Here is a 25,066-nt window from a genome sequence, read left to right on the forward strand (position 1 = left end):
GAATATAAAATTCCTCGCAGCTCTCTCCATGCTTCTTGCTCCTTTAAACCCAGATCTCGGAATTATTGGTTTACAATGATGGAGTTGACAATTGTGCTATCTTAATTATGTATAACTGTTGTAATCTCCAGAATAAATCAGATTATAAATATAATTTAATTTAAACCAAATTTCTATACTAGTCTTCTGTTAACCTCCTCCTCCAACTGCTTGAAGCATAACAAGGATTTGCTACAAAACTGAGTTGGGAACGTGAAGCCAGAGGAAAATGCCAAGCCAGCAGCGAGAATTAAGTCTTCGTAAAGCTTACCTACCATCCCACTATATTGTCCATACAATAATAAAAACTCTTGGATCACTTCAGCTGAGATTGGAAGGGTCTCTCTGAGCCAAAGTGACGAGTCACTCCATGAAGGAGATAAATAACAACAAATACTCTCCTATTATGTACAGACACACACAAATAACCCTCACATGATAATTGGCCAGAAAACAGGAGGGGAAAAAGTTATGTCAGTGGAAAAGTAGCCAGCTGGCAACTCAGAGAACAGGATCCACAAAGCAGATACGGACTCCTCACAAAAGTTGATGGATTGTTTCAAAGTTCTGTATTCATTAAAAACACTTACAAATTTATTCGAATAATTTATTTACATAATTATTTGTCTGTGGCCTTTCTTACTCTGTTCAGGCCCACCTGAAGAAAAACAAAAAGGATATATTGCCTTTGCCTAATTCCTAGCTTCTTCTAGGAACTACAATTCACCCATTCTTTTCGATATTGCTGGTGATAACACATTTCCTGCAATTAAATGCCACTGAAATCAACAAACAGACTTAGTACCACACCACTAATGTGAGCAGTTGGCCATTTATTCAGTGGACTGAGCCAAAGTGGACCCAGAATCGTTTGGTGGCCATATCATCATAGCGGAAGAGAATTCCTAAAGATCAAAGGTGGACTAGAAGCGCCGCGGCACTCTACATCTGCTGAATTGGTTTAATAAAGGCAACAACCACGTAAAAGGAGTGACCATCGGTTCTGCGCTACCCCTCTCCTGGGTCTTTTAATGTCTGCTGTCGCCATGTGCTGCAGTTTCATGTTAGGAAAAGATTCACATCTGTAATACTGTCCTGCCAAATAGCTCTTATCGAGAAAAAAGGTTTCAGCCTCCCCATGTGACGTGCTTCGGTTGTCTAAGCGACCATTACCTTCGACACAGAAAGGCCGGAAGCGTAAGGGAGTCGTACGTGCGCGCGCAGGGACTTCCTGTCTCTGAAATCCAATGGAACGTGGGGAGGCCTGTGGCGTCCTGTGACGCGGCGATGGACTGGTTGCTGAAAGCGGAAGTGGGGATGGTTGTAGTCCTGCGGGCAGGGGCTCGAGGTCTGCTTTGGCGGCGATAGGGGGGGCAGAGGTCCCATTGGCGCCAGTGGGCGATGGCGTCGCCGGCAGAAGCGAGGGTGGTGGTGTGCACGGTGCTCGTTCTCGCCGTGTTTGCCGGGCGGGTAGCAGAGGCGACCAAGGTGAGCGGCGCTGAGATTTCCCTACTTCACCGTGCGAGACCGGCCCCGACGTCACTTTACGGCTCCCTCATTCTCCGCCCCCTTGGTCTCTTGAAGGCAGCAGGGAGGGTTCATTTTTGGTCATTTGAGGGTCACCGAACCAGAGCTCTTGAGGGTTGGATTCTGCCAATTTCCCCCTCCCCCGTCGAGGGAGCCGCAGCCAGGCGTTGGCAGAACTTGCGGGGTATGTGTGTTGTGCTGGGGCGGGGCGCTTGTAACATGCTTAGGCGCACAAACGCGTATAATGTTCCATATTACGTTCTTCTGTCATATTTTTATTCGACCCTTTCTCTGAAAACCTATGGATGGAAAGCACGTGTCTTTCTTCCCTATGTATATTTTTGTGGCAGAATGGAATTTGAGCCCAAGTGTCCCCAATACTAGCCTAACATTCTTACCTTTCTTTTTGAATTGGCAACGTAATGCTTGTAATTTCTGGTATCTAAAGTATTGAGATACAACTGTTGTTACTTCAGCTTGTACACGAATACACTTTATACGAAAAAACGTTGGTTATGTATGTTTAGTTCACTTTATTTCTGACTTGCAGAAAAGGTTGTACCTTGCTATGGTTTTTCATAAACTGTCATTCACCGAGCTGCGTTCAGTTCCTGGTTGCTGTCCTATTTTATCCCTTATTCATGATGCCAGCTTGTCTTTATGCATCTGTACATTTGGGAGTTAAGTTGCTTTAAATCAAGATCAAGCTTAACTGGTTGTGAATGAGTGTAAGCATGAATTATTTATGGAATGTAGCATAAGGGTGTTTTGCTTTGCTTTAAATTTTCTAGGATGTGGATATAGAGAATTGCTTTTATAGGTATAATATTGATAAGTTGTGCACTTGGAGTATTAAGGCTTCTGGATTATACTTTGTTTTTGAGATCACAAAGATTTTGCTTCTGTGGATGCCTGAACCCTGTATTCTTAAGATTTATAGAACAATGCTGAAAAACAGTACAAAGTAGTTAAGATATGGTTCTTTGTTTCTGATAGGTTGTGTGTTTTGTGGAGACAACTCTTAGAAAAAGCATATCCTGTTAAGGATGCTTGAGCTTAATAAAGTACATAACCTGGGATGTGTTTTTTCCCAAACATATATATATTTTTTATTTTAGTAAACATGCTAACTATACAAAATGTTGTCATTGTCAACATTAAGAATACAAAATATATCATAAAATAAAAAAAACATTCAGTACCTTGATTTTTACAGTTCAGTTTGATTGTTGTTGTTTAATCACACAGTCGAGTCCAACTCTTTGCGACCCCATGGACAAAGTCATGCCAGATCCTCCTGTCTTCCACCATCCTTCGAAGTCTGCTCAAATTCATGTTTGTTACATCTGTAACACTGTCCAGCCATCTTATCTTTTGCTGTCACCTTTTTCTTTTGCCTTCTGTCTTTCCTAGCATCAGGATCTTCTCCAGTGAGTGCTCCCTTCTCATTTGGTGGCCAAAGTATTTCAGCTTCAGCATCTGACCTTCCGAACAGTCTGGGTTGATTTCCCTTAGGACTAACTCTCTCATTAATAAGGTTTACAATTTGCCTGATTTAGTTAATAATAGGAAAAAGCAATATATTTCTTCAGAACTGTAGTTTTCACTTCCTCATTGTTACTTACATATTCGAAAAATAGGTACCATTTTTCTGTAAAGTTGTTTTCCCTGGTAGAGACTTCTGCTACATATATCTGAATTACTAGTTTGTTCACTTTCCATGCTTTGGCACTTCCCATGCTTTGGCACACCATTGACATGTTGAAGGCATAGTTTTCTTTTTCTAGAACTGAGCTAGTAAAATTTTTGCTGCCATTAGCAGTAAAAATGCCAGTTCTTTTTAAAGAGGAGTCACTAGTTTCATGGGCCAATAATTTAGCAGTATTGATTCCATTGTACAAGGAAAGGAACAGTTTAGTGTAGCATTTATAATGTTTACTATTTCTGACCTGTAAACTGTGACCTTGTGACACTCCAACCAGAAGTGTTTGAAAGAGCCAGTTACTTGGCAGCCTTTCAACCTGGGATGTGTTGTGTTAATATGCCATTGCAAGAACCTCAGATAGGAATATCCAAGGGGAGAAGTTTGGTTCCTGTTATTATACGTACATTTATTTTAGGTGTATTTGTTTTTCAGAATTCTGAGGATGTTCGATGTACATGCATATGTCCTCCTTACAAAGACCATGCAGGCAACATTTTCAACAAAAATATTTCACAGAAAGACTGGTGAGTATATATTCTGACTTACAACTTTATTATAGGTAGTACTGGTGCTTTATTAATGTGGTGTTTTTTCATCAGATTTATTCTTTTGGATGTTAGAAACTAATGAGGAAGTTGTCCCTTAATATATTCAGCTAAGAGGCAGAGCAGATGCAACTGTGAATTTTGGATTATTATCCAGTTTGATAGTTGAAGGAAAGCACAACCCATAAGAAAGAAAATAAAGTGGGTCAGCCCACCCCTCCCCACCTCCTTTTTTAAATATTTAGGAGGTCATAGTCTGTTTACTATAAAATTCAGATATCAATATTCTGACTGACCTTTGGTTGGAAGATGTACCAGAATTTGCTGCTGATGCAAAATGTTGTATTTCCCCTGTCTTGGGCTAGCTTATGAGACCGTCACTCGTATTCTGAGGTCACTTTACTGGTTAGCTGAATAGTTTCTGGATTCAGTCCAAAGTTGTTGGTGCTCACCTTTAAAGACCTTCACAACTTGGGGCCCACATATTTAAAGGATCATCTCTCCCTGCATGTTTCTGTGCATCAACTCTACTCTTCCCACTAGTCTGTTGTGAGTACTGCTATTATCTACAGCAGGTTCGAAGCCTTTTACAGTGACCACTGCATGATTTAGGAATAGCCTCCTGAAAGAGTTCAGTGGGATTTCTAGGGCTTCTTCCTTCCTGGCAAGGTTGCAAAACAGAGTTGTTTGAAAGAGCTTTGTGGGTATAAGTTGTTTATAGTGTGATTTTAATAAGCTGTGCTAATGTTTTAATAAGCTGTGTTAAGGTCACATTGTGTTGTGACCTGAGTTAAGTCCTGGGCGACCTGGAAGAAATGCAGATATATAAATATTTTAAATAAATATTGCAGAGCAGGCCCATATGTTTTCCAAATGCATACATACAGAAGTTGGCTTAACTGTCTTTTGAAGTACAGTGCAAATCTGCACTGGGAGAAGTACTCAGGGTTTATTTCAAAACTTGTTTTTCCAGTACATATTTTGACTAGAGTTGAGTACTGAACCAGTTGTGGCCCTTTATGCTGTACAATGTTGTGGTGAGTTTGCACTAGCGTGCTCCTTGCATTTACTTAGTAAAACCTATCATATCATTGCTAGTTTATATATATTGACCTAAAGAATGGTTTACATTTATTCAACTTCATCAGATATGGTTATATTTAGAAAACCAGGCATGCTGTCTCTAGGTCAACAGAATGATTCAGTACCCAGAGGCGTTAGTTTAAAAGGTCTTCAAAAGTTAGCAACACTTGTACTTTGTGTGTGTGTGTGTGTGTGTGTAAAGTGCCATCAAGTCACTTTTGACTTACGGTGACCCTATGAATTAATGATCTCCAAAATGTCCTAACATTTATGTACATTTACGTACAGGTCTTGCAAACTGAGGGCTGTGGCTTCCTTTCTTGAGTCAATCCATCTCATGTTCAGTCTTCCTCTTTTGCTGCTGACCTTCAGCTTTGTCCAGCACTGTCATTTCTAGTGAGTCTTGTATTCTCATAATGGGACCAAAGTACAATAGCCTTAGTATAGTCATTTTAGTTTCTATGGAAAGTTTGGGTTTGATTTCATGTAGAACCCACTTTTTTCTTTTTCTGGTGGTCCATGGTATTGGTAAAACTGTCCTGCAACACCACATTTCATATGAATCAACTGTCTTCCTGTCAGTTTTTTTTCGTTTTCCAACTTTCACACATGTATAGTAGTAGGGAATATTATTGTATGAATTATCTTGATATTGGTCGACAACAATGCATCTTTAAGAATCTTTTCTAACTCCTTCCTGGCTGCCCTTCCCAGTCTCAGTCTCCTTATGATTTCCTGGTTGTATTCTCCCTTTTGTTTGGTAATGGAACCAAGGAAAGAAAACCTTGAACAATTTCAGTTTGTTCATTGCTAGCTTTAAAGTCCTATAATCCCCCAGTAGTTTTGTCTTCTTGATGTTATGTCTATTGCTGCTTTCACTTTCATAAATAGCTGTTAAAACCCTTCACAATTTTCTGCCAGTAATGTATTATCTGCAGATCTCAACTTGCTAATATTCCTTCCAACAGTTTTCACTCCACCGTCATCAAAATCTAATCCCACTTGCTTTAAAATAGATTGAAGAGATAGGGAGATAAAATATATCTTTGTCTTAACACTTTTGCCAATTGGAAACCATTCTGCTGTAGGCTCTTGTCCAGAGTGCAGGTTATATATCAAAATAATCAGATGTTGCGGCAGGCCTGTTTCCTTTAAAACCAACCATAACTTTTCATGATCCATACGGTCAAAAGCTGTTCTGTAATCCATGGTACATCTTTGTCTTAATATCTTTGCCAATTGGAAACCATTCTACTGTGGGCTCGTGTTCAGAGTGCAGGTTATATATCAAAACAATCAGATGTTGTGGCACGCCTGTTTCCTTTAAAACCAACCATAACTTTTCATGATCCACACTGTCAAAAGTTGTTCAGTAATCCATGGTACACAAAGTGATTTTCTTCTGAAATTCTTTCATATGCTCAAGTAACCACCAATACGATCTCTGTTGCCTCTTCCTTTTCTGAATCCAGCTTGACCATCTGACATTTGTTGTACTATATATGGTAACAATCTTTGTAAGATTTTAAATATCACTTTCCTTGCATGAGAAATTAATGTGATGGTTCAATAGTTGCTGCATTTTTTGACATCTCCTTTTTTGGAATAGTAATGTAGGTCAAGCATTTCCAGTCTGTGGGTCATTGTTTTGTTTTTCATATTTGCTGGCATATTCTTAAGATTTTGATGAACTCTGTGTCAAAAGCCCTCGCTCCAGCCCCACTAAGGACTTTTGCTAGGGGAGTGCAACTACAAACAAAGTTACAAAAATACTACAGTGAGACTGCTGTCACCCTAGTCTTAGTAGGTGCCACCAGTTCTTTTCTGTCTATTGCAACAGCTCAGAAACAAAAGGACAAATCTCCCAGCTTTTCAGGGAGGTCAACCCTGCAGGGTGAGCCGGCAGACTGAGTTTCCAAATGCAAAACAGTTACCCGGTAGGTAGTCACTGGAGCAAGGCTTCTGGAATTAGATTTGAGGTCAGTGAAGGCAAGAACCACAACAAGATAAAAATATTTTTTTTGTTAAGGTACAAAAAATAGCTAAGAGACAAGACTAAAGGAAAATAAAAACTCTATGTAGATCCAGCTCTAGCTAATACATTAAGACATGGTTCCAGGTTACCAGATGTTAATCCAAGGCTGAAGGTTTCAGCAGCAAAATGGCTCTCCTTCTGCAGAGATAACCAGGGCTAGCAAGCTGTGGGCCCACACAAGCAATTCAAGATGGATGCCAGGAGCATAGTAACTGCATGGTGGCACAGTCACCATCAAGCTGAGCAAAGTAGCCACTGAATGGTAAAAGCTAACTGACTTTATGGTAAGGGTCTCAAATTGGCTTCAGACCCATTTAGCCAATCAGAACCCTGAGAGGTGATGTAATTCTCTGTGTTGTTGTGCACATGATCTATGGCATGACTTGACCAGGAGAAGAATGAAACTTTACTGCAGATAGGCCTCACCTCATTCCCGCAGATGAAAACCCATAGCTCAATTGCTTGGAATGTGTTAATTGGTAGTCAGTGCAAAGCACAACCTCCCTCCCACACAGCTACTGCTCATCTAACTAGCAAGATCATTCTGCTTCTCCTGGGGCCTCTATCAGTCTCTGGGAACATATCTGTAGGCCATGCTGCAGCCTGAACCAAAGATTTTTACAAAGCAAAAGTTTGCAATCCTGCTGTCTGTGGAGATCATCTGTGAGAGCGACCAAGGCCATCTCTGTCCACGACTTATCTCTCAACTACCTTACCCAGGTATGACAAATTCGACAGTGGGCAGTAACTGGATCAGAAGGATCTAAGTATGTCTGTCTGTGGAGATCATCTGTGAGAGCGACCAAGGCCATCTCTGTCCCATGGCTAGGGCAGAAGCAAGAATGGAATGGATCTAGGGCCAGTGAGTCATCCAGGAATATCTGGAGTTGCTCCACCACTTATCTCTCAACTACCTTACCCAGGTATGACAAATTCGACAGTGGGCAGTAACTGGATCAGAAGGATCTAAGTATGTCTGTCTGTGGAGATCATCTGTGAGAGCGACCAAGGCCATCTCTGTCCCATGGCTAGGGCAGAAGCAAGAATGGAATGGATCTAGGGCCAGTGAGTCATCCAGGAATATCTGGAGTTGCTCCACCACTTATCTCTCAACTACCTTACCCAGGTATGACAAATTCGACAGTGGGCAGTAACTGGATCAGAAGGATCTAAGTATGTTTTTTTCAAGAGTGGTCTTACCACTGCCTCCTTTAATTTCCCTGAACTCTCAGGGACAGATTTATAATGTCTTTCACCACCCACAATAGGCATGGGTCTAGGGGGAAAGTGGTAGGCTTCACCACCTCCCCAGGATCCTGTCAACATCTGCTTGAGAGACAGGTAGGGGGTCAAATTAATCCTTAAAAGTAGGAAATATTTATAAAACAGTTTCAGTCTTCTACATCCCTTCAGTGTTCAACTTTATGCTCAGTGTATTTTCCCAACCTTGATACCCTCCCTCCCAAATAGTAAAATACTTATTTTTTCGTTCTGCTAGGGCTAGTCAGCAACTAAATCCATTTTTTGTATGTGTGTGTATGTATGTATTTATGAAATAATACCCTAGGACTATCCTTTTCGTTGTGCAAGTCCCTTTAAATTTTGCCTCCTTAGACTTCCAGGTTTTGGCATCTTGAGTTCGGTGGGTTCCACGGAGCTCGTCTTCAGTGGCCCCCCGAACCGGGTGGTAGGAGGGTGCCAGAGCTGTGGAATCTCAAGGGGGACCCTGGAGGGGTCTCCTGACAGCAAGGGGCTTTATAGGAGCCAGGGAAATAGTGGCGGCTGGTCCCTGTTCCTCCAGTCCGCTCCGATGCTCCGCCACCACGGTCGCCATGATGGCAGCAAGAGGTGAATACTCAACTGCTTTCTTCTAACAAGCTTTTAATACTTCATTCTTCTACCTTAATCATTGAAATACTACCATGCAAGTACCGTAAGTCTATTTTTTAATACTACCGACTAATGGATCTTCTACTATGATGCCAGTTGGGACTGTTCAAAAAAAAGGGGAAGAGAAGGATATCTCCCTCCCCCGCCTTCCCCACAAGGTAGGCTTGAAAAAGACAACAAACTTAAGAATTCTCAATAACTTACATTGGACTGAACATAGATATTCGAACGGATTTGGCTTAGAATTAAACAAGCTATAATGAGAACGTTATTTCATTACAATACAGTCTGAATAAAAGTTGGATATACCTTTAAGAGAAATGCATTTGATACTTGATCGGGACTGAAACGATTACAACCAGATTGTAAGAGAAAAGCACACGGCTGGAGGAGATTTAGAAATATAGACTATCTGGGACTTTGAGTTATTTTTTAACTTTGATTATCAGACTGAGTTATACTGTGGAGAAGATGGCATTGCAACTTGAAGTGCTTGATAAAGGAGATGTTATGGTTATCATATTCACCTTAAAGCAGGAAATCAGTCTGCTGGCAGAGTTGATACAAAACAGGGTGGAAACTTTTATTTTGAAATATAGTGAAACTGAAAATTTACATGAACAAAGTGGTAAAGAGACCCCAGTGATGCCTACAGAGTTGAGAGGGGTGGACAAAGATCCGTTGGGAAAGGAGCCAAAAGAAATCAAAATGGAGTCATCGTACACAGTTACAAAGAGGAGGTGGAAATCAAGACTGATTAAAGTTTTTACAGGAGGAAGTGACAGCGTGGAGGCCTCATCACTTTTAGCAAAATGGATGAATGTGCCAAAGAGTGAAGAGGCAGACTTCATTAATAAGATCAAGACTTGGAAAGCTTTCAAAAAGAAGGGATTATAAACTGTTTCTCTTTTACTTAATTGGTCAACATTGAATTAATAAAAGGAAACTGATGTGCAACTTTGAAATGGCAAGCGAGGTTTTTAGAATCTGGATGTTTCTCTTCTGTTTGTTATTTTCATCTATGGATCATATATTTTTAAAGCTAAATAGAGCAATTTAATAGAGTGGGTTATAAAGATTGTATGATTTCTTCCTAGGCAAAAATAAATAAGTGTGGGAGATGAGGCTGTTACTGCTTATCAAACTTGTTTTTCTTAGAGTAATATAAAAATAGGAGTAATAATCTCCAAAAGTTTTTAAAGAATCTTAAATATTCAAAATAGACAAACAAGTAATTTGGGTCAATTTATAATAAGGTAGATAATATAGATATTTTATATTTTTAAAGATCTGCTCCCGATATTTTTGACTTGAGAATCTGTTTATTTTGAAATAGACAAAGTATTGTGTTTTCTGTTTTTCTTCTTTCTCTTCTGCTAGAAATAATTGTTAGTATTAAGGATAAAGAAATTATATTAATCTTTTCTACTTATGTTTATCTCAGCATTGTCAAATTAATTAGTTCTTATTTTTAATATTGCTAAAGTTAACCGGTTAGTTCTATCTTATGGTTGGTTTTTTCTTTCTTTCTGCTTTTCTCGTTTGTATGTACTGAAGATGAATAGCTTGAATTTATATCATAAGCAATAGAATAGGAAAAAGTATACAATGCAATAATAAGTCTGTAGAATTTAATGGTTATATTGGGTTAAAATTCAATGACTTGCAGGTAGAAAGAATTTGGTATTATGCTTTGAGGTAGAAATGTAACTGATATATTTGCTGCTTTTTTCTGTCTATTGTTTTTTTTTATCTTGTTACCCCCCCTTTTCTTCGTTTTTTGCTTCTGTATCTTTGCATTATTCTTTCTTTTTATACCCAAACTTAATAAAAAATTGAAATGTTAAATTTTGCCTCATTAAATAATGACCTTTTTGTAGAGAATTCAAAATAGTTTTCATACAATATATGGCAAAGGCATGATGATTCTATAAAAAGAGTTTTTGGGATTGTATATGGTAAGAGAACTCTGACAACATGAAGTAGGAGGAAGACAGATGATAACTGAAACAATCACTCCTACCTTTCTGTGATCATTTTTGTGTTGAAAATATTCCTCCTTTGCCACCTCCTTCAGATTTAACAATTTTTGCAATTAAAGTTTCCAGGGTCTTAATACTTTCCCCCCCTTGCTCATTTGAGGAAAGAAAGGAAAGCAGTTCATGACATCTTTAATGTGGGATAGAAAAGGAGCTACTAACCTGTTTGGTGAGAGAGGGGTTGTTGCTATACCCAGGATGCTTGTGTGACATTGTCTTTGAGCACTTAGTCAATCTCCACTTCCAGACATCATAGCTGCTGCCTTCCATTGAATTGTGTTGGTAATGGGCAAATTGAGGCTTGAGTTTGAGGCTGGGTATGTTGGAGCTGGTTGAGGTTCAGAAGCATTATCCAGAGTGCTCCAGTTTTGGCATTTGTACTAAAATCTGTGCATTTATTGGTAGCCAATTAGTCAGCAGGTGGTTGTTTTAGTGCAGCAAATTAAATATTTAAAGTAGATCATTAGGTGAGTTAAGTGTCAAGTATTTCCATGTTTCAAAAATATGAATTAATTTATTAGTCCTTTGTTCATTCAGCATGCATTCTTATTGGTTAATACTTCTCTTTGATAATATAAAATTACCTAAACTTTTTTCCTGTGTACCCAGTGATTGTCTTCATGTTGTTGAGCCTATGCCAGTTCCTGGACAAGATGTGGAAGCATATTGCTTACGCTGTGAATGCAAATATGAAGAAAGAAGCTCCGTCACAATTAAAGTAAAAAATGTTACTTAACTATTCTTTTTTTAAAAAGTCAATTAATAGAACATGCCTGGATGCATTTTAATTATGTTTCATGTCTAATATGTTAAGTAGAGGCATCTTGCATCATCAAATACCAGTTCTCATCAATATGTCTCTCTGACTAAAGAATACATGGTCATTTATCTTAACAGTTATTTATTAAAAATGTACTTATTTTTTATTTGAACATTTCTATGCTGCTTTTCCACTTGTGGTCCCTGACATGAAAAACATTAACATATTTCAACACTAAAAAATTTGAGGCATTAAAACAGCATTCAAAATAAAGTATTTATAAACTATTTTAATTCAATAAAACATATAAACACAAAGAGGAACACAAGCAGCAAGGAAGGCTGGTAGCAGTTTTTTATGGAAATGCTCAACAAAACAAAGAGGTCTTCATTGGCAGGCATAAAACAATGATAAACGGTAACAGACAGATCTTTCTGGGGAGGGAGTTCAGCAGTTTCAGTCCCATAACTGAGAAGGCCCTTTCTTAGGTTGCCACCTGTCTAGCCTCCAATGGCAGGGCCACCCAAAACAGGGCCTGCCACTGAAGAGGGTGGGTAGGTTCATACGGGAGTGTAAGCAGCCCTTCAGGTATGCTGTCCCCAAGCCTTTCAGCGGTACTTAAAACCTTCAATGAAAAAGTGGGAATCTAGAAAAGTAGGGCAACCCCCCCCCCCAATTAAACTTTGTTTTTTAGTCTTCTACAGCTCCAAATTGCTCAATCTTAATGTAGTAAATTGCTTTATTACATTCCCCTGTCCCTGCATTAAGTAATTCTTGTTTATTTAAATGTAATGCTGGAACCTTTTTTTGCCCCTCCCCCCTGTTTAAGTGAAATAGGTTTTTTCTTGGCAACAGCAGTGTGCACTGTGCATTTCTCAAGTTTAAAAAAAATATATATGACTTGAGGTCCATGTGTCCTTCACCCTGGATCGTCTACTTGTCTGGGCAAGAGTTTTGTGTAAATGTGAGTAATAAATGGAACAGTAGAGCACTAGGGACAGCCTACAGTTACAAAATTAAGATAGAACAGAAATAAAGTAACAGCAACTATGAAACAAAATTAATATGTTTTAAAATACAGTTTGGCTAAATAAGCATGCTAACCTATTCCTCCTGCTTGGAGTTATTTTCAGATAAAGCAAGTAGCCAGTTGGAGAACTTTTTCTGTGTTGCTAGGTCTGCCCTTACCTTAGCTCCACAGCATGTACTAGCCTTGCTAACAAATTATCCTATAATGAATGTCACATAGTGACACTTATTAGCTTCGTAAAATACATAATCACACATAGCTAATAGACTGTGAACTGACCTGTATGCCGGCGATATAGTTTAGTAATGGTTAGGTCCACTTCACACATTCCACTACAAGCTGCACTTGTAAAATGCCATCTGTAAGTGTGAACAGACTATAGACTACAAACATATTTTGCAAAAGTGTGTGTGTCTCAAAGAAGTTAGGATTGTTGGCAGCTTCCTGATGATTGGACGCTTGAGGGCAAATATGGGTTTGCTTGCTGCATAATATATGTTGCAGCCCTTACCTCTCTGTGAAATCTACACTAGATCTACATTAAAGCTACCAGTTTTGCACATGCACTCAGGGCCAAGCTACATGAGATGTTTTTCAACAAGTCAGGTCCAGGGACTAGCTTTTCCTGCAACTGTTGTGTGGAAAAGTAGTTTTTGGACCTGACTCATAAAACAACATCTCATGTAGTTTGGTTCTCAGATTTGTTGCATTCAGTGTTTTATCTGGTAGCTATTTCTCCTGGCTGTGGGTGCTGTAATGGCTGTGAGGACATAAGGCTCACTAAATAATGGATTACCAGGCCTCAGATTCAGCGGAAGCTCAAAGGAGTGCAGCTCCTGAACCTTTCTGAGAGTTCCACCTCCTCCTTCCCACCTTGTCCATTGAATGGTAGGTGCAGCTGCATAACAATCCCGGATGAGCTCCACCACCTATTTTTTTCTACAAATGACCCCTGACTGTTTCCACAATAAGATTCCTGAACTAGCCAGCAACAGAATTAATCTGTTACTGAAGAAAAAGTAGTTTTGATCCTCTTATTTCATCTTCAGGAAAGCATGATGTTTGTTTATATTCTATTGCTCATGCTAAATGTGTAAGTAATTTAGAAACCCTACTGATGAAAGCAGTTTGTTTTAGTCAATCATTTATTGGCTGGGTGGGCACTGGAAGGGTACTACTTCAGTGCTGGGTGGCACTCAACACAAGGGGATGTTGGTGGTGGCACCTCTTGGTACAGTTTGGGTATCCAAAAAACCAAAAACCCCTCTTGCTTCTCAGATTTAGTTCTTTGTACATGCTCTGTTCTTTAAATTTGTTGATGGGAATGGGATACCTAAAGCTGACAAGCCTGCATTTCATCTAATGAATGGGTTCTCAACTGGCATGAACTGAAATGCTGTCTGTCTTCATATAGGTTACCATCATAATATATTTGTCCATCTTGGGTCTCCTTTTGCTGTACATGGTGTACCTTACATTGGTAGAGCCTATTCTGAAGAGACGCCTGTTTGGTCATTCACAGCTAATACAAAGTGATGAAGACATTGGGGTAAGGTCTTTATTTATAATTCATGCTTTTTGGTGTTGATTATCATTTTTCAGGCAGCAGCTTGGCAGTGGAAGATGCAATTTGGAACTAGCAAAGGTTGTAAACAGAACCCAGAGGAAAAGTTAGATGCTCATCTATTTGTTTATATTGTTTATAGTCCACCTTTCTCACTGAAACTTAAAGAGAGTTACATAGGGCAAGTCAATACAATCAACAGGAGGAGACATTTGATAAGCAATACAATCAGATTTGGATTGCAGAAATCTGAAAAAGAGCTGAAACAGATCATAAGTATTTGAACATGACACGGTAAACATTGCAGAAATTACATAGTAGGATCATACCTACAGCAACAAGCTACTCACAGTAGTGCAGTCCACAGTCCAAATTCCTTTACTAAAGCATCTTTTTGAACCATGTCATTACAGTACAGCCCTGTTACCTGTGTAAATCAGCCCTTCTGAATAATTCAGTTATGCATAGTTAGTGGAAAGCCAGACCTTGATATTTTCTTTAACTGTATGAGCCAGACTCAAATTTATTTTTCAGCCTTCAGGGTTTTAATGTTAATAGCTATATTTCCTAGTTATTGCTAGAGACGTAAAATTTCCAGAAAGTTTTAATCCATGGGAGAATGTTTCTTCTGGTTCTGGAAAAGTTGAAATGTATGCAGCACTTAAAATCTAATCTTATTTCACTGCTTTAACATAACTGCATAATGTATACTTTAGCTAGAATATAAAATTGTACTAGTTTGCTTATTTATTGAAATGAACACTGTAAATGCCTTGATTGTTCTACAAGCAAAATTGCAAATATACCCAGCAACTGAGAGCACGAGCTACAAATTGTTGCATCCTGTGCCCATGTGTCTTAATTTTTTCCATCTGAGAGGAAGGGGAAAAGTCACATAGTACACAAAAGGAAGAGTATTTGGACAAATGCTCTTGTACAATAGGTAGGGTTAGCAGTGTATTTAGGTAGTAGGTTAAAGTTTATAGGCATTGTACTTCTACTGTGGATCACCAAGTGATATTACAGTAAACTAATTGCTGAAAACACATGCCTCAATTAAATGTCTAGGCACGATGGTAACCTGGCACTTGGGATTTGTTAAGCCCTTTTAGAATCCATTTATATCCATCTAAGAACTTGTAAAGCTAAACCAAGTTAAAAGCAGTACTGCACACGGCTTTAGACAAGTGGCTATGGCTACTTAGCAATTTTAATGGGACTCTGACATAACTTTTGTGTCTCAGGGCTTTGAAGGGTCCTCAAACTTTTGAGTACAGTAATCTTGCATGATTCATATTGCATGATTTTGTAAAAAAACCTCCAATGCAGTATATTGGAAGGGCATCTTAACTTCTGAGATGCCTGTTCCCTTGAGTTGTAGAGACGGCCTGCCTGAAGTTAATGGGGGAGGGCATTAAAATACACTTGCCAGTGAGGTGACACAAATTCTGTATCAAGGCAAGCAAGCTGAATGGTGGCATTAATGTAACAAACATGTGCATTTGCATGGATCTCCTTACTTTTTATTTAGTCTTCACAACTGTGAGGACTAGAGATTAGCCTTAAAGCATGGATTTATTCCCCAAGTAGAGAAATTAAAAATGTTGAATTTTGCACCCACTATCTAATATTGCACATTGATGATACAGTCCTAGAATCAGCATGTCCCTTTCTTACCTGCCAATTTGACCTGCACTAGGTGTGTAGAAGGAGCCAAGTGAATGGCCTGAAATACTGAAGCCTAACATCCTAGGCCTAAGTATGCTCATTCCTGTATCTGTGTTATAAGCATAACGTGTTACTGTATGACCTTGTACCATCATAGAGATTAATGTACTGCATCCTGTTTACTTACTTTAGCATCATGATGTCATTCAGGCCACTGTTAACCAGAATGGTTATTTATTGTTCTAAACGTCCAAAAGGAGAACAAATATGTCACTGAACATAATACTTCAGGTAGTCAAAGGCCAACATTTCCTTGAGAATGGCTGTGAAAGTGCAGCTGTGCTGTTGCCCAGGACTTATTCCCTGAGGTTTGTGGAGGACACATTCTTGGTGCATTTTACTAGCTGCTGTGGCTTGATTTCTTTAGCCATGATGTCAGATTTCCTATGTTTATGTCATTTTTATACTATTATAGCCAAAAGTACTAAATAATTTTGACATGTTAACACATTAAGCAGTTCATCATGTGGATATTTAATCCTAGTGTTTATCACACACATGGTTTTCTCTAAATCAACCCTTAGCTCATCATTTACAGTATCCAAACATCTTTGAATCTGTACAATAGGCTGAATATCAACTGTCAATATTTATGGATTGCACTCTTCACTAGTTTGCTTTGAAATAGGATGGCATGAATAATTATAACAAACAGAATTGTCATTAGACCTTGTCACCTAAACAGCTGTATTTTTGCTTTTTTATTTTAAGGTATTGGTATAACAGCTTTAGATATTGAATGTAAACGTGTGTTGGTATTTGCTGTCTTTGAGTGAGTACTTGAAACATCATCACAAAGGGTGTTGGTGCTGAGGCTTCGGTTCAGAGCAGCAGTGTGTAAGCAGTCTAGTTCAGGACTGTCAAGTCAAATGAGGAAAAACCTACTATTGTTTGCTAGACCAGCCTTAAGTGAGCTGCTGTTCTTGCCTTGGAAAGTTATCTGATTGATGTTAAGAAACTAATGGGTAATCTTAACTTTTGTATGCTCAGTAGTTTGATCAGAAGATTTGCTTTTGTAAGTAGCAACACACATTTGCTTGATTGTTGATGGGGTTGCAAATTTTGCAGGCCATCATCACATTATGAGCTGTTTCAAGGAGTCATCTGATTTTAGATAACAGCTTTTCAGGAAGAGAAATATCTGCCCTAGAAGAATAGATAGGGAAATTATGTTGCATACATAGAACACTACAAATGGTTCTTTGGATCAAAACCAAAGTAGTAAGATTTAATCTTGTATTTCAGGATAAAACTGCCAGTATTTCTAAGTCTTACAGCATTTTAAATTTCTGTCAAGGGATCAAGGCATTCACCATACAGCACTATATATACTACAGGAATGTTGAGTATTCCTCCCATCTCATGCCCTCTGCCTATATTTCTTGTATATAAGGTAGGGTACGATGTTTCTAGGAATAGTTGCAAACCCAAAGTAAATTTTTGCTTTTGAAAAGGGAAGCTTGGTTTGCCAATTCTCTCCCATTGTAGACCCCCAGTTCACCCTCACATTCCTGAGAGTCTCTTGTCCCCATAAGCACTGTTTTACGTTGGAGCAGGAGGAGAGAAGCAAGCAAGTCTCATTATGGGAATGATTTCCATGAGCAGGGTTCCAGCTAAGGTCTTTCTGTATTGTCAAAAGTGTTATGTTGTTCAGTATTAACATAATAATTTCTGTCCTTCAATTGCAGGATCACCAACCCTTTGCAAATGCTCATGATGTGCTGGCTCGTTCCCGAAGTCGTGCCAATGTACTGAACAAAGTAGAGTATGCTCAGCAACGCTGGAAACTCCAAGTCCAAGAACAGCGCAAATCTGTGTTTGACCGCCATGTTGTGCTCAGTTAACTGAGCATAATTAAGTTTCTCCAATTAATGTTGGAGGAAAAGAAGTTGGACTAAAGTAAAGCACTGATTTGTCTTCCTGATTATGCTGTTTCAGAATATTTTTTGCTCAGTGATAGCAAAGAAAAATTGCAGACATGGCAGACACAGCCAATGGGAGATATTTAAAACCTTTAACAAGCCAAAATCTAACTCTGTATGCTATTCAGTGGCTCTTACCAATAAAGTATAAGTACTTATCTGTGTGGTAATTATGATGTTGAGATGATTAATTACAATACTTAAGGGGAAAATTCACTAATGTATGTGGATGAATTGCAAGAGACAATGTGCAGCAGCATTTATGTTACAAATAACTTTACATACTGTTGAACTTTTGTAAATGTATTTTCCTACTGTCTGTGTATTGAAAACACACATTTTGAGGTATAATTGTCACATTCAAATTGGCTGGTTGTGTAAATTGTGATGCTTGCACTGTCAGCTGACTTTTGCAAATGTGGGGTTTAGAATAAATGGACAGAGTAAGCTAGAGGTTTAAAGCAGAAAACTAGAATTAAAACACTGCACACTTAGTGAGAGTGTTGGTCTCCTATTTTGCTTGCTACATATTTTCTCTGGTATCTACAAATCATGATTATATATTTAAATTTTAGTCTTTGGTGGGTAACCTTAAAAAGTTTAGCTTGATAATGGAATGCAAATAAATTCTTAAGAAACTTTTCATGCTGTGGAAATTGACTCCATTTCTGAAATAGCAATTGGAATTTCAAAGGTATGCAATTGCTAGATAGCTTTTATATCTGTTCTAGAATATAGCAGTTAAATATTTTATTCCCATAATTTGAAGGATTTTTCACCAAAATGAGTGTGTTGTCCATTTGAGCCGTTTAACTAGTACCTTTGGTGTTCTTCAGGGATTCAAAGCTGTAAAAGAAGGAATGGCAGGTTTACAGGCTTCACAACATTTGTATTTCTGAGATGTGATCTTAACCACATCAAATCCTGTTGAAATCCATGGGACTTCCCAGTAAGCATACTTACTGTTAAGGTGTCAGTCCTGCATACTCAGGACTGAAAATCTGTCATGTTACTTGCTCTGAACCAAAAGCCACTTACACTGCAGTAGCTTTATTCCCTTCACTATCATTCGTGGTATAATTACTGAATTTGGTGTGTAGGGGTAGGTCAGTGTAAAAGGTACCTCCCTGGCAACCATTATTTATAAATGTGCAAGGAACAACATTTGTTACAATATTGTGTAAATACATAAAATAATTCCTGTATTGCTTCTGACTTCTATTTGAACAACATTTTCAATAATTTATCCAATTTTGCCTTGATTTTTTAATAATAAATGCTGGAACACAATCTGAACTGTGAAGAAATTGGTTGCTTTTCAGACATAAAAATTTTGTTGAACAGTATTAAACATTCTCAGTTGTTTGAGAATTTTTTTAAAAAAAAATGGTTTCCCACCATTCCTTTGTATAAACTTAATTATTCCCTCTTGCCCTGTATATTATGATTCTAGTTTCTGTTCATGCAGAGAATGGATGGGAAGGGGATGAGCCTCTGCTGAAGAAAGTGAATTGCAAGAATAACCAGTAATGGGTAGCTGAAGCAGACTGGGGCCAGCACAAATCTGTAATGTAGGCTCGCCACTTATACAGCCTCATGAATCATACGGGAAACATTTCTATTTATTTTGGAAATGTGTGGTGAGAGGAGAGGTAAATTATGAAAATTTCCCCATACATACTTGCCTCAGCCCAAGAACACAATGTGTCTCTCTCCAGGATTGTTAAAGCACCTAGGCTGGAGCTGAGCTGATTTCTTGTGAACAAATACCGTTCTATGCCTTATGCAGAGGCATGTATGCCATATAATGTTTAAATCCAACAACATGGTGCAGCCTTAAGTGCCCACCCCAATTTAGTGACTCAGCACTTATTGCTGGGCCCCATGCCCCTGATTGGCTGCAGCTCTAAGTAGAGGTCAGCTCAGTGACTGGGCAACTAGGTGCCATGGAAGTCACTCCACAAGAGAGAAGCTGCAAGTTTTAGGCAATGTGCTCTGAGGTGACAGAACCTGTGTCATCTCTTTTTTTCCTTTGAAATGCTTACAGTAGCAAGCCAGGTTTCAAATAGTGAGACTGAAGGATGAAGGGTGAAAGCTCCTCCGATTTCCCTGCATGATCCTGAGGCAAACCCAAGTGTACATGAGTCTGCAATTTGTCTAATGGGATTAAATGATGAGGTCATGGAGCAGAACCTGGCAATGTACTTTCCCAATGAAACCAGCTGAGTTTCAATCAAAATTTATTCTGGCTCATTAAACTTTTTAAGTTGTGTGCATACTTGATACTGGGAATGCTCATCAGACTGGGGGGTATTCCTTTCAATGCCCTAGGTTTCTGTGTATCTGTGGAGTCTTCCAAGTATGTGGAGACCATTAACCTTGTTTGTGGGTAGCCTGGTTTTGCTACTTTTATGATGGGCATAGGGGACTGGGATGTAGTGACAAGATGGGGACCTGCAAGGATTCAGGGATGAATTTAGAATCCCATCCCTCACCTTCCAAACTATCCCCTCACTAGGATTCTATAAGCCTTTAGGGCTTGACCAGGTTTATTATTTTCAGGCTGGGTTTTTTTTTTGGAGTTTTTCATGGAAGTTGAAGGGAATCTTATTATGGAACTGGGCCGTCATAAGGGAATGGTTCTTCTGATTTCTATCTCTGATGGATAGCTGCAACCATCAGAATGCCCACCTCTCTGAAAAAATGCACCATAAAGCAAGATCATATATATATGTATGACACAAAACAATAAAATTCTGACCATTGATATCTAGCAGGTGAAAAAGCACTTTCCAGATTTGCAGGATGAAAGAATCACAGAATTGGAAGGGGTCATACAGGCCATCTAGTCCAACCCCCTGCTCAATGCAGGATCAGCCTAGAGCAGAAGTGGCCAAATTTGCCTAATGTAAGAGCCACATAGAATAAACGTCAGACGTTTGAGAGCCACAAGACATGAACATCAGGTGTTTGAGAGCCAGAAGGAAGGAAATAGATGGGGTGAAGGGAGAGGTGGAAATTCTCCAAGCTGCTGGCTGGTTTGACTGGGAGAAGTGATTTAAAGAGACAAATGCCTTCTCCAAGCCAGCCAACGGGTGGTGGGGGCTCTTGAGTCACAGGTTGGCCATCCCTGGCCTAGAGCATCCCTGACAAGTGTTTCTACAGCTGCTATTTAAAGACTGCCAGTGAGGGGAAGCTCACCACCTTCCTAGGTAGCTGATTCCACTGCTGAACAATTCTTACTGTAAAGTTTTTCCTAATATCCAGCTGGTACCTTCCCACCCTTAATTTAAACCCATTATTGCTTAATTTAAACCCATTATTATCTCCTCTGCTGCCAACAGGAACAGCTCCCTGCCTTCCTCTAAGATACAGCCCTTCAGATATTTAAAAAGTGCAATCATGTCCCCCCTCCACCTACTCTTCTCCAGATTAGTAGCATCTTTAAGATCAACAAAGTTTTATTCAGAATGTAAGCTTTCATGTGCATGCATACTTCTTCAGACAAGGAATGAAGTACAGTGAGCAGCGCTACATATTGCTGGTGGGCTGTGGTTTAGAATGCAAAGTGGTACAAAGTTAAAATCCAATGACAGAATAGTGAAATTAACAAATTGAGAGAACATTTGGTCTGGATAGCATTTGCGTGGGAAACCAATAAAACAGTAACATGTCAGAATGTGAGAATGTCTATTAATTACTCTTGCTAGCAAGCCTGGACCAAAATGAGAAGTATGCATGCATACAAAAGCTTACATTCTGAATAGAACTTCATTGGTCTTAAAGGTGCTACTGGATTTCTACTTTGTTCTATTGCTTCAACACAGCTGCCCACCTGGATCTATCTTCTTCATACTCAGCGTTCTAGAATATCATTGGTAGAATAGCATAAATCAGCATGAAGGTGGCAACCTTCTTTGTCTCCTGAAAAGAGTAACTGTACATTAGATGCAAATGTAAGAAATCCATGACTTTTTACTAGGGTTGCCAATCCCCAGGTGGGGGCAGGGGATCCCCCGGTTTGGAGGCCCTCCCCCCCGCTTCAGGGTCATCAGAAAGCGGGGGGAGGGGAGGGAAATGTCTGCTGGGAACTCTGTTATTCCCTATGGAGATTTATTCCCATAGAAAATAATGGAGAATTGATCCGTGGGTATCTGGGGCTCGGGGGGGGGCTGTTTTGGGGGGTAGAGGCACCAAATTTTCAGTATAGCATCTAGTGCCTCTCCCCAAAATACCTCCCAAGTTTCAAAAAGATTGGACCAGGGGGTCCAATTCTATGAGCCCCAAAAGAAGGTGCCCCTATCCTTCATGATTTCCTATGGAAGGAAGGAATTGAAAAGATGTGCCATCCCTTTAAATATGATGGCCAGAACTCCCTTTGGAGTTCAATTATGCTTGTTGCAACCTTGATCTGGGCTCCACCCCTAATGTCTCCTGGCTCCACCCCCAAAGTCCCCAGATATTTCTTGAATTGGACTTGGCAACCCTACTTTTTACAGCAAGAATCCGGATTGAGAGAAAGAAATACGAACACACTGGCAGTGGGGGAAGGGGGGACTGCTTAATCTTTTCCTGTTTTCTTTTTAAAAAATAATTTTTATTTTGAATTTTTAAAGGAATACAGAATGGAGAAAAAGAGAATGGGGAAAATGCATAAGAAATGTAATTAGCAGAGACACAATGTAAAGGGCAATTTTACAGACATTAAGGACATTCCTTAGTCAATATATATATGTATATAAGAAAAGTATGTGGCATTATAGCTCAAAAATAGGCGACATGATATAAATTGCATTATGGCTTTCAGTTGTTGCCCTCAGTCAGCTTCTTCCCATGTGGTATTTCAGACATACATTTGCAAGGGTAAGCAGACGGCTTGAACCAGTGCAAGAGGAGGAGCCACTTAGAGGGGAATGGTTTTGAGTGCAGAAATGGTTGAGCATCTTCCTCTCAGTACCCCTCCTGATGTTGGAGTTTCACTTACATCTGTAACAGCAATTAGTCCATAAATAAGGAACATTTAATATTGGGCTAGGCACTAGTGAATCTTAGGTAACAGAAACTTTGTTTAACTTAAGACTTACTGGTGAACATCTGAATCCTCAAACATTGTCCAATGGCTGCCTAAAGTTATAAATAGATATCAGTCATCATAGAGTTACACATTTAATATAACAATACAGAGTGTAAATTGTACGTAGCAGTGGTAGTCCATGGTATGTACTTCAGATTTAATTGGATTGGGTGTTGGTAGGTACCAAGAAGCAAAAACATGGAGCTTTGAAAATATAAATGGCAGCAGCTTCTCAAAGCCCTCCATAGTCCAACTAGCTTGTTAACTTCCAGGTAGGGCCTGGAGATCTCCTGGAATTACAATTAATCTCCAGATGTCTGAGATGAGTTCCCCCGGAGAAAATGGCTACTTTGTAGGGTAAACTGTGTGGCATTATACCTTGATGAAGTTCCTCCTCCTCTCTCCACACCCAAGTCTCCAGGAATTTCCCAGCCTGGAGTTAGCAATCCTTAATCCACTCCAGGTCACATGAGTTCCCTGTGAGAAAGAATGTACTAAAAGTGTGTGAGAGAACAGTCTTTCTAGCAGCAAAGTTGGAGAATAATTTAGATGTTGCCCTCAGTAGCACATCAGTAGAAGCCAAACTGAGTAGTATACCCAAAGGATGGGTGTGTGTGTGTATGAAACTCTCCCAACCAAAGGCCCATAAAGAAGTTGGTCTTCCTCCACTACTGAGGGAACATATATTTACTGAAATCTGTATTTTTAAAGTAACAATGAGAGAAAGACTTGAGAATGTAGCAAATTTTTCTATAGAATATGAAGGTTATTGTGATAAAAAGAGCAAATTATTACAACATGCTATTTTGAACTTGAAAAACCATAAAAATATGTTATATTTTCTATCCTGTCATTCTAATATTTGTTGTCTGTATAGCTGCAGTGTGGGTGGAAAAAAAGCCAGAAATGAGCAGCTCTAAGCTACTTTGCATATTGTCAGTTGACTATAAATTTAGATCAGTCGTTGAGTCAGTCCAGCAACACAAGATCTGTCCAACTCAGGTAAGAAATATAAGGCAGACAGAGGTTAATAGCATGGTACTGCATAGCTTTTCTTAATTCTAAACCACTATGGTAATTTACAAGTGAAACATGATTAATAGATTCTTTCTGCAATCTGTTTTGTACAAGAGTTAATAATACTGTGATATAAGAATAGCAACAGAAATATGAAAAGACTTAATTTTAGTTTGACGTGTTGCTGCTCTCTCCCTGTCTTATAGGGGGTTTTAAAAGGTGTTTTTTATGCTTCACCTTTTCAACATAGGTGAATCACTAAAGCAGAAATTAAGAACTTGTGAATGCCTTGGGGGTGGAGGTAATAGGAACAAATTCAGTTTTGCAGCAAAGTTATTGTTTTAATAACTGTTGCCTGACTCTGATCTTTCCTAGATAAAAAATAAAAATGAATGGCTTAGTAAAAAGGAGTTGTAATTTAATTAAATGTTTGGTGACAAGCAGTCAGCAATGCAAATTTGAGGAAATGCTTGGCTTTTGATGTACATGAAAAATCCAGTGTTTTTTTCCCCAAATTAAATGCTGTTCATAATGATCAGTTATCTTTACCTGTAAACATACTACTGACTAACATTTTGATGCTTGTTTTTTGTTACTGGATAACCAATTTACTTTCCTATCACTTGTTTCATAAGCAAACCTGCTGAAAAATACACTGTTTTAAAAGTAATATGTGTTTTAAGTTTCAAGTCATATTTATGCCATACCCAAACCAGTTTTGCCTAAGAAAGTTGTGTGAGCTGAGCATCAGGGTTGGAGCAATGTGGTGGAAGCTGGCAAACTTGGGCAGTGTGTCAGTATGTGTTCCCAAGACCAATTTGTGATTATTGGGACTGCTTACTGTAATAAGATGCAATCAGGTTCCATTTCCTCAGTCATAAGAACATAAGAGAAGCCATGTTGGATCAGGCCAACGGCCCATCCAGTCCAACACTCTGTGTCACACAGTGGCAAAAAAAAAAATTGGATTTCTGCAATACAAATAACACTGTGGAGATGGGATCTGTTTATTTATTCCTTTGCTAGAAAAATTAATCATAAAGTGATCCTCTATAAATAGAAGGTAGGGTTGCCAACAACCTGGAAGAAGAAACTGGCTTGCCCCTTG

The 25,066-nt window shown here is 39.0% G+C and overlaps 1 protein-coding gene across 1 annotated transcript; it reads left to right on the top strand.

The window, feature by feature from the left end:
* Positions 1-1,274: 1,274 nt before the first annotated feature.
* Positions 1,275-19,157, top strand: TMEM9B (TMEM9 domain family member B). Its single transcript, XM_060262012.1, has 5 exons — positions 1,275-1,527; positions 3,704-3,795; positions 11,473-11,581; positions 14,068-14,202; positions 17,634-19,157. The coding sequence occupies exons 1-5, from the start codon at positions 1,441-1,443 to the stop codon at positions 17,787-17,789; spliced, it is 579 nt and encodes a 192-aa protein (XP_060117995.1). The 5' UTR covers positions 1,275-1,440; the 3' UTR covers positions 17,790-19,157.
* The last annotated feature ends 5,909 nt before the right edge of the window (positions 19,158-25,066 follow it).

Source organism: Heteronotia binoei, chromosome 21 (assembly GCF_032191835.1).
Source record: "Heteronotia binoei isolate CCM8104 ecotype False Entrance Well chromosome 21, APGP_CSIRO_Hbin_v1, whole genome shotgun sequence".
Lineage (NCBI taxonomy): Eukaryota > Metazoa > Chordata > Lepidosauria > Squamata > Gekkonidae > Heteronotia > Heteronotia binoei.